Source organism: Poecilia latipinna, unplaced genomic scaffold (genome assembly GCF_001443285.1).
Source record: "Poecilia latipinna isolate Pla-1442-1.1 unplaced genomic scaffold, P_latipinna-1.0 Scaffold1398, whole genome shotgun sequence".
In the NCBI taxonomy this organism is placed as follows: Eukaryota; Metazoa; Chordata; class Actinopteri; order Cyprinodontiformes; family Poeciliidae; genus Poecilia; species Poecilia latipinna.
In genome coordinates, this window is record NW_015114014.1 from 288,684 (window position 1) to 298,891 (window position 10,208).

General features: G+C 37.7%; 1 protein-coding gene and 1 non-coding gene across 2 annotated transcripts in view; both read right to left on the bottom strand.

Moving 5' to 3' along the window:
• Positions 1-1,128: 1,128 nt before the first annotated feature.
• On the bottom strand, positions 1,129-1,202 carry trnar-ucu (transfer RNA arginine (anticodon UCU)). Its single transcript has one exon. It is a non-coding gene; the product is annotated as a tRNA-Arg (tRNA).
• A 2,940-nt stretch (positions 1,203-4,142) lies between these two features.
• Positions 4,143-10,208, bottom strand: part of sdhc (succinate dehydrogenase complex, subunit C, integral membrane protein) — a 10,726-nt gene continuing 4,660 nt past the window's right edge. Inside the window, exons 3-6 of the mRNA XM_015056673.1 lie at positions 8,771-8,872; positions 6,747-6,808; positions 4,611-4,774; positions 4,143-4,350 (exon numbers count right to left, since the gene is read on the bottom strand). Of these exons, the coding sequence (XP_014912159.1) occupies positions 4,246-4,350; positions 4,611-4,774; positions 6,747-6,808; positions 8,771-8,872 (433 nt within the window). The 3' untranslated portion in view covers positions 4,143-4,245. The remainder of the gene's footprint in view (positions 4,351-4,610; positions 4,775-6,746; positions 6,809-8,770; positions 8,873-10,208) is intronic.

The following is a 10,208-nucleotide window of genomic DNA, read 5'->3' on the forward strand; positions in this document are numbered from 1 at the left end:
TTTTTTTTTTTTTTTTTTTTTTTTTTTTTTTTTTTTTTTTTTTTTTTTTTTTTTTTTTTTTTTTTTTTTTTACCAGCAACAACTTGTTTGTGTATTTATTTAACAAAGGGAACTCCTTGGAGATCTGACGTTTCATAGGCTACTGACATTTCATGCATGTGGCCCGTTAGGGAATCAGGAGCTATAACAGGGGTGGAGGGGCGGAGGGGAGGCAGGGTTGTTCAACTTGCCAGAGAGGGATTAAGGATTAGTTTTACTGGCGGATTAGGTTTTGCATGTGGGGAGGCATGATGGGGTTAAACGCGGATGGTGGTGGCTGCAAAAAAAAAAAAAAAGGAATCCTCGAGTGGGAGGTGGGGGGTTTTCAGGAAAATACAAAATAAGACGCAACAAAAGGCGAGCCGGGACGAGAGATCTTTAAGGAACCAGCTGTTTTCCACAATGTAGAAAAATTTAAAAAATGAAACGCAGATCCAGATTCTAGATTTTGGCAATGTGCTGTTCTAAAGATAAAATCCACCTTTTTACTCTTGTTTTAATACATTCCAGAGGTCAGCCCTTTGATTCCACTAAATTAACACAACATTTCTATTCAGCAATCTTAAAACGGCACCATTTCCTGTCACAGTGACACTTCATCTCTCTCTCTCTCTCTGCGCTGTTACACCATATTTGAGAACAGAAACGCAGCATCTGGCATCATTAAGCACTTGTTATGAGGGCGGAAAAGGCTTTAAATGCTTTGTTGCTGGCGCTGCACATGAGGAGCGGACAGCTCCAGGTGCTGAAACGGTGACTTTGCCTCGGTGAGGCTGCTCTAAACTGACTTGTCCTGTTGTGTTTGTGTGATGACTGAGTGCAGTTGAGCATGCAGCCCCAGGAGCACAAAAAGGTGTGCTGTGCTGGTACACTAAAAGCCGTATTGTAAGGCTTTTTGTCATCTGCATACAAGCTTTTTTAATTTGATGAGATTCATAGACGGCGTCGAATCTTCCTTCATCTTCCGTTTCCAGCAGGCTGAAAAACCTTTTACAATACATCACAGATGCAGAGGCTAAACGACACATTTGCCTTGATTCAAATTCATCATTCTACCTCGTCCTAAAAAATTCTGTACCAACACATACACATCTCTGCCGGGACTCGAACCCGGAGCCTCTGGATTAGAAGTCCAGCGCGCTATTCCATTGCGCCACAGAGACTGAGGCACATTTTTTTCTCCATCAAAACCTGCTTTATGCTCCCCCACCCATCGCTGTGCAGCATCCGCTCCATCTCTCAGCATCAGGACCGCAGCCCTGCACATTTTCCGCTACCCGCCGGTAGGGGGTGCTGCTGCAGCCACATTTCCACAATGCCGTCATGAAACAAGCCTCTACTGCTTGAAGGCATGTCATCTCTTTGAAATATCATAATACCTAAATTACTGGAGTCTAGATGAAGCATTTTATGTGCATCAACGGTTATAAGCCAGTGAGTTATTTTCTTGAAGTGAATAAAAAGACTGCTTATAAGCTCAGTTTTAGATTTATACAAACATTTTTTAAGCATTTAGATTTCAAACGAGCCATCTTAAACTCTATCCAGTACCTCATAAAAGTATTCATATTATCAGAGTAACATTATGTCTTAGAAGTTCTCTTAGCTCTGATTGCAGGGTGTCTGACATGTAAATGGCTTCCTACATGAAATCTAATCAAAGCTACAGGCAGTTTCCAACCTGAGCTGGAAATCCACTGGGACTACAAATTACTTTCGACATACAACAGGAAATTACTTAAGACCTACAGCTCCCTGCAAAAGTATTCATATCTCTTCTTCCAGTTTCATCTAGAAATCAGCCCCCCCCCCACCCCTATTATTTCCAAAATAGCTCATAGCTCAATCAGACTGGATGGAGAACATCTGTGAACATCTACTTTTAAGTCATGTCCCATATTTTAAGTTGGATGTCTGGACTTTAAATTGTCTATTCTAACATATGATCCTCCTTTGGATGGAGTCTGGTTTGACTCCATCCATCTTCTCCTCAACTCTGACCAGCATTGCTGTCGCTCCTGAAGGCAAACATTCCCAGAGCATGATGATGCCACCACTTTATCTCATTTGATCAGAAGCCTTTCCTCCGTGTTTGCAGTGTCTCCTCCACTAAACTGCAAAGGAGATTTTATTATTGCTTTCTGTCATCAACAACTTTCTATTCATGCTGTTTATTTAAAGGGACAATGTACATTTCATACATTTTTTAATCATGCATTCATGGTACCTGTGCAGCCAAAACTGCTAATTTCCATCTGCAGTCCTTGGACAGGTCGATGTAGTCAGTTGTAGTTTGACGGAGCATAAATTGGTGAAAAGCCAGTACAATTATTAATTACATGTCTGATAATTCATTATTTAGATCTCACTAAAACCAAAACAAACAAACCAAACTACAAACAGATAATTCATAAAAGAATTTCAATGTCTTCATCAATAATGTGTAAAAATTCTGCTTCCTCTATAAAAACATTTGAGGAAAAAAAAATAAAATAAAAGTTGTCCACACAACAGATTCCACTGGATCACTGTAGCTCCTCCAGAGTCAACATGAGACTTTCTGGGTGTTTCCAATTCCTGTCATACCAGGTGGATGACCATATACATATAGGTTTTCTGTTGTGTACCTTACACTCTTCATTTTCTTTAACCTAACATGGTGTTAACTTCTTCACAAATGTATTCCTAACCTGTCTGCTGCGTTAATCTGCCAACTTATACAGCCTTTATAATGGCAGATGCAGGTATCCCGAGATTAAATTACACATATTTATTCTACCAATGACTTTGGAGAGTAACTGGATACAAACAGGCCGCAGTTTAGATTTGATACAAAAATAAATAAATAAAAAAACCTTAATCTTCAGAGATGTGGACTTTTATTTCTTAAACCACATAAAAATCAGATAAACACATTTAATTTTTTTAGGTTGCAAGATGACAGAATGCAACAAATCTAGAGATATAAATACTTCTGCTGTGTACTGTAGTTCATAAGTAATTTTCTATTGCATATTAATAGTAATTTGTAGTCTCGGTGGATCTCCAGCGGAGGTCAAAAAGTGCCCGTAGCTTTGATTAGACTCCATGTAGGAAGTCATTTACATGCCAAACTCACTGCAATCAGACCACACATACAGGAAGATCTTCAAGCGATAGCGTTACACAGATAATTATTTTAAGCTGGCAGTGGTTAAATATAGACACGTTTGGCCAATTATGGAGGTGATGTGAATCTGAAGGGAATTCAGCGCCATCAAAAGCACAAACACTTGAGCTTTACAAACTCTGACAGTCACTGCAGAAACGCTCTGGTTTGCTGCGATAAATACGTTAAGATCAAGAAGAGTTTTCCAACAGGAAACATAAACTACATCCAAGGTGACATATATTCAATTTGAGTCAACAGTGATAGGTTGATAAACCAATCCGGCTGGACTAACTAGACATCTTCCTTCTGTTTCTTTAGAAATTTTGTTGATCTAAACAGATTTTTGAACCAGCTTGTGCTTCGCTCGCCTCAGTATTTTCCCTTTTTACTTATTATTTTGCCCCCCATCGGCACTTTTTACTGTTTACTTCATAAATGGGGTTTGGATCTGACATAACATCAGAACTCTCTTTCATTCTCACTGCAGGACAAAAGCTGTTCAGCTCCTGTGCTGCTCAGAGGGAGGTAGAGCCAGAGGCAAGCTGCTGGTGAGGAGCAGGTTCACACTCGCAGCTTCCACCACTGGCTCAACACTCCTCTTCCTCTTCCCTGATGTTTGAAAAATGCATCTGAGCATCTTTAGGCTGTGGAGAGGCAATAAACCGTTCTTCAGACGCAAATATTACAGGGCTCACCCTGCACAGACTGGCAATGTCGCAGCTCTTCAGGCAGGGAGAAGTGATTAATGAATTTGACGTCACAGAGTGATTAGACAAATTGCATAAGGAGATAACATGTAGGGCATGTATAATTTTAGCTCGTGGTTGTTATTCGCACCCAGACCAAGTGTGAGGTAAACTGGGTCATATTTGCATGCACGCTGCCTTATGTCACTATGGATGACCCAAAGGTTTTCGGCACAATTAAATGCAAGAAAAAAGTACTCTGCTTCTGGCTACAGCATAATATTATCCTTTATTTTTGATAAAAAAAGGTTAATACCAGGCCACAACGTATAAACAAAACTTTTACACTTCATCTAGTCCATGATCCCTTCACATCAGAATCAAAGCTAAGGAGGTGACGACAGACAGGCCGATGACTGTGTAGCCAGTGCGGTAGACCTCAGGAATTTTGAAGCCTTTCCCGATATCCCAATACTGTAAAAAAAAAAAATAAATAAATCAATGCATATAAAGCAAGCCATAACAGAAAAAGCATCACCAGATTGTATATCTAAATATGCAATCAGCTTTCTATCAAAGGAAAATTAGATCTCTATTTCAGCTGAATGAGAAATCATGACAAAATGCAAAAACAAAACAATTACAGCGTTTTATCAGCTAAAGAATCTGAAACAGAATGAAAATGGTAAAGGAGTACATCAGGAGGAATCAAAGTCCAATATTTGTCGTCTTACCAGGTGGCGGATGCCGTTGTAGGTGTGATAAGACAAGGGAAAGGCAATGCCAAATTTTGCCAGCCCAATTAGGATCGGACCGACGGACAACGAGTGGATCAGGTCCAAGTAGTGTGTGTAGTTTCCAGGCAGGACCAACGCTGCCATGGCAAAGGCTGAAATGGCTGGAAACAGACAGAAGTGAAGAATAAAAATATAGGAGCTAAAAAAAAATAAAAAAAAGACAATGTGCAGTGTTTCAACACATTTCTCATGTCAATTTTATAGCTCCGGCTTTGAATAAGTAACATTTAAAAATCATTGAAAGGAAGGGAAGACAGATGGACAGCAGACATGTATATCTGGATGATGAGAAATGGGCAAAATAAAAACTGGTTGGAGCGTCATTCAGAGAAAGATGCAAAAATAAATCGACAGCATTCTGTTATCATTCCCCTTTCATGCGAGGAATGAGGATGTGTTCCGGTTAAATGCCCGTCAGCACATTTACAGGTGAAGAACCGACATACACACACATGCACACACACGCACACACACGCGCGCACGCAGAAAACAACTCAACCAATCAGAAACGGATCATGCACACAACCCCAAAAAACATGGATGAAAAGATGGAGGACTGATGGATGAATGGAGTGATGACTGCAGGGGTGGACAGAGGAATGAATGGACAACTGCAGATAATGGATGTATGGCTAAGCGTAAGAATGTAATGCTATTAACAGAAAGACAGATGGAAGAATAGATGTATGAATGGATGAGAGGAAGGACAGAGAGATAAATGAATCACTGGATGCACGGATGGTAAAAAAACGACAGATTGGACAATGAATGAATAAAAAGCAGGTTAGCAATTAATTGATAGACTAATGTAAGGAGGGATAAATGGATGCTGAATCGATGAAAGAATGCACGTATTAATGCATATAAAGGATAAACAGAAGGATGGATGGGGATTAACAGATAGATGGAAATGATGGTCGATTCATTCATGAATGATATTTCTATGTATGTGCTTTATAATATAATCAAGGGTTAAAAAAACATTTACAAAGTTGGCATCTGTACCAGGAATAAACTATAGAAACAAATTCCCCCATGCTCTTATTTCCTTTCCATAATTTTCCACACTGGCTCATTAGTCCTACATTGTTTTATCTCACATGACTATGAATGAGTCAGACGGCCGGCCTGTGATTTCCTAACACATAGAGTTCCTCAATTCTGGTTTCTCTATCACTAAACTTCAAAATGAAAACCAAACGGCGGCTCTGAATCTGACCATCTACACACTGCCAGTCTATTACAAAACACTGAATGCAAATTTGCCCCTTGGCTTCTATTGCTTGTGTCTGAATAAATAAAAACTAAATGTCTTTCCATTTCCTTTCTGAAAGAAAAAAAAAAATAGAATGGATATTAAAGTAAACACAAAGCAGAGCTCTGAACGAAGGAAGGAAAACAACAACAAAACAAATTAAAGCAAGACCCTTCACTCAACTCTGCCACAGTAAAATAACGGCTGGAATATTTAAAATAAGTACAGTTAAAGCAAAGAAATACAGCGTACAGAGCTGATCCACAGTTGGTGACAGTTTTAGTTTGTTGGCACATATAATATGTTGACAGAAGGTTGAATGGAATAAGTGAGTGATAGGGTGTGCCACTGCAAGTGGCAGCCCAGAGAACTGACCTTTATTGAATACATAAACATGCAAAACAAAACTTAACTCGGCTTTTACAGCGCCTTTCATCAATGTCAGTGGCTCTTTTGTGCAGCATCACCGCCATTCACGTTCGAAGCTTCAGAGCAGGGATGAGACTAAGAGCTGCTAAACTGCCTTTTCACATCCACAGATTTAATTGAACAACATTTGCTTTTTTTATTCTAGTAAATGCTCTTAAGAGAAATCAATAGCGATGGGAGTAAAATGCCCTGAAGAGATTTTCAGGGTCAATCAGGAGTGACTGCAAAGCACAGCCTCACTTTGATAATAGATTTATAGCAGTACAGACTCAAACTGGATAGGAAGCAGTCTGTGTGTGTGTGTGTGTGTGTGTGTGTGTGTGTGTGTGTGTGTGGAATAATTTCTTTATGGTAAAAACCAAGCACCACTTAGAGGAAACAAGCTTTACCTCCACTGAGTCCCACTCCGGTTCCTCTGTGTGTGATGGACATCATCATGGGAATGGACCATCTGCAACAAACACAGGAGCCACATGTTTACCATCGCTGGCAGGTAAAAATGTATATCAATACAATAGAAATTCACTAAAAGGTTATTTTGCTGCAGTACTTGTTAGAAAGAACATGTCAAAATGTTAAACCTTTATATGACATAGATCCCTACAAACGGTGATAGACTTCAAATTAATATTTCTAAAAATGTTGATCAATATTGCTCACAGCTAAATTAAATATTGTATGTTCAGAAAAATTAATTTTTCTGAACATACAATATTAAATGGGGTTTAAAAAGCCAATGTTCCATTAAATGGAAGGTATTATGTATTTTATAGCACAATCACATAACTGTGTTACCTTCTGTTATAAAGATGCCGTATATATCAAACATGACTAAAAAGAAATTTGACGCCTTGAAATTGGGCTCCGTGTCTTTAAGACGGTGCTACTCTTTCCAACATTCGGCCTTCAGTACGTCATCACAACAATGCTTCTCCATTAGGCTGTTTAAGACTGTTCTTAGGAGAACTGGACATATACCAGGTTCCACCAGGTGTTTTCTAGTTGCTGCTATCACTAGTCTATAGGAGCTGAGTGGGGCTGGTGGTGCTTTGTGAGACTCACACAGGGGATAAAAGAGTCAAAGCAACACTCTAGATATGTTTTTGAACATAGGAATAACATAATAAACATAGTGAAACGACTAAAAAGTGGATTTTCCTCCAATAATATTCCTCCTTTAACAGTAACTTTGATACTACTTTTGATACTCTCTATTGTTCCTCCAAACCCTGGGAACTTGATTTCCAAATTGAAGTGAAAATATACTTTTATCTGAAGACAAGATTTAAACCTTAAATAGGTTTTAATTCACAATTCTCTAATGTCTGTAGTCTTCCCTGTTGCTTGTGCACCTTCTTTCATCACATTTTCTCCTTCTACTAAACTTTCTATAAATACATTTAGATGCAGCATGTTGTGAAATGATTGTTTAGAAATGATAATTGTCCAGTCAGTAGTCTCTTCCATGATTGTGTTAGTCAAACATAGTCAGGATAAACAAATTATGAAATCAACATCCTTTTCGTATTGGATGTAAAAAGGTAATATTGTAATTTTCTGAGAAATATAAATTGGGTTTTTATTAGTTATCAGAGTTAACGTCTTCAAATACATTGCTCTATGTGTGTAAAAAATCCACAGGTGTTTCACTTTTTAACAACAAAAGTAAATGAACTTTTTGATATATTTCTAGTTTGTTGTGATGAGCTTGTAGGTGGGAGTGAAACAAACGCCAAACAAAATCTCAATTGACCTTCACAGATATTAAAGGTGAAATAGCAAAACAATGACAGGAGTTAAACAGACCCATGTCTGTTTAACAACAAAACTACAAGCCATGACAGCAATTTTTTCCACAGGCACATATACAAGTGAATGACAGGTAAAACTTCTCTATAATTATCTACATTTATTATGTTTATGCCAAAGGCGGTGAAGGAATCTGAATCCAACTATTAGACCACAGAAGGCAACAACAATACATTTTTAGAAATGTCAGTGCGGCTGATAAATGTCCCTCTTCATTAAAATGAAAACAGTGAAAATAAATCCAGAAAAAGAGCTCTTACAAAACACTTATTAAAAGTTTTCTTAACTGCAGATTTTATGATGCTAGCAACTGGCTATTAATACATTAAGATGTTTATTGCTCTAAATATACAGCAATGCTGCCGCCTCCTGCTGTTTAATTGGCATTAAAGACAGAAAATGCTGCTGAATACTAAAATGAGCCTAATGGTATTATTATTTTTGCCTTATTCTTGGTTTGCATAAGATCTGCAGTGTGTAAGGAAATAAAGATTGCGTTACATTATATAAGCAGCACTAATGAGGTCAGTTTGACACCTTGGTAATCTTAATCTGTTTCGTTTTCTGAGCAGCCCACACAACACAAAGATTAGGTTGTACGTACTTGTAAATTGTGATGTGTGGAGACATGGGTCTGTTTAATCTGGAGTTTTTGGCCCAAAACCTGTTCATCTCCTCTTTAGCTGTGGTTCCCATTGGAGCAGCACTGAAACAAAGAACAGATGATTTAAACAGAGGATTGCAGCTGCTTATTTCACACTTTTCATGTGTGGACACTGGATTGTGTACTGGTCATTTTGGCCCGTCTTCTTTTCATTACTTTAACTTTTGGTGAATTTGTCCTTGAATATTCCGGGTATGAAATGGAGCAACCTACTGCTCTGACTGTGAGCCAGTTTATATCTGCCAGGATGATTAATTATTCATACCGGCTTTGTTAAAGGTCTTATATCAATATCAGATCAGAATGTGGCCACTTTGTGTTATTCTGGTTTTATTTGAAATCACAAGCTGTCATGAGCCATTTCATATCGGTCAACAAGTCCAAATAAATGGTATTTAAGCGCAACACAAAATCCTTATAAAGTAATTTAAAGCAGTCAAGTTTATTTGTACATTCACATTTCAGCAACAAGGCAGTTCAAAGTGCTTTACATTATAAAAAAACACAAAACAGAAAGTCATAAAAGACACCAAAATCAATAACTGAGAAACCAGTAAACATTACATTTTCTTAAGTGTCATCGTTACACAAATTTGTTGTTCAATGTTTAATTTATTATATTTCAAAGTATAAACATGTGGAGTTTAAGTCAAGATTTAGTTATACAATGTCATTCTAAATTATATCATATAATTCATGAGCTTTAAACATTTTTATGATCATTATTCTCCTTAAGGTTTTTTTTTTACTGGCTTTTAAAGAGAGACCACTAATCTCAAGCCAAAAGAAAGAGTTCCAGAGTTTGGAGCCACTGAGCAGATCTTCAGTCTTATTTTGTTTTCATCTTAGCTGCTCCTGGTCACAGGACCTCAGGGGGCCACTAGGAATACACGGTTGCAGAAAGCCTTTGATAGAACCTGAAACCTGTCTGTGAACAGCTCTCAAAGTCAGGAAAATCATCTTAAAGTGCACTCTAAAATGACCTGGGAGCCAGTGTAGTTGCATCTAGATTGGAGTCACATGTGAAAAATAAAAGGATTTTGTCAGCTTTTGTCATTTTGAAAAACTTGCAACTGTTCAAGGGAGGTTTTGCTAAGAAGTGTTTATAATGCATCGCTATGAAAAGATGAAAAATAAAGCATGAGTGATTATCTCAATCTCAGGTTGTGAGTATAAATCGAGCTTCATTTGGAAATATTTTTCAGATAATAACAGAAACGAGCCACAGACTCGACGTGTGTATCTAAAGAAAAGGAAGAACCAATGGTTAAACCAAGATTCCTAAAAAAAAAAAAAAAAAAAAAAAAAAAAAAAAAAAAAAAAAAAAAAAAAATTATAAAATAGCCCTATAAACAATAAAAAAGAAAAGCTCGTTAGT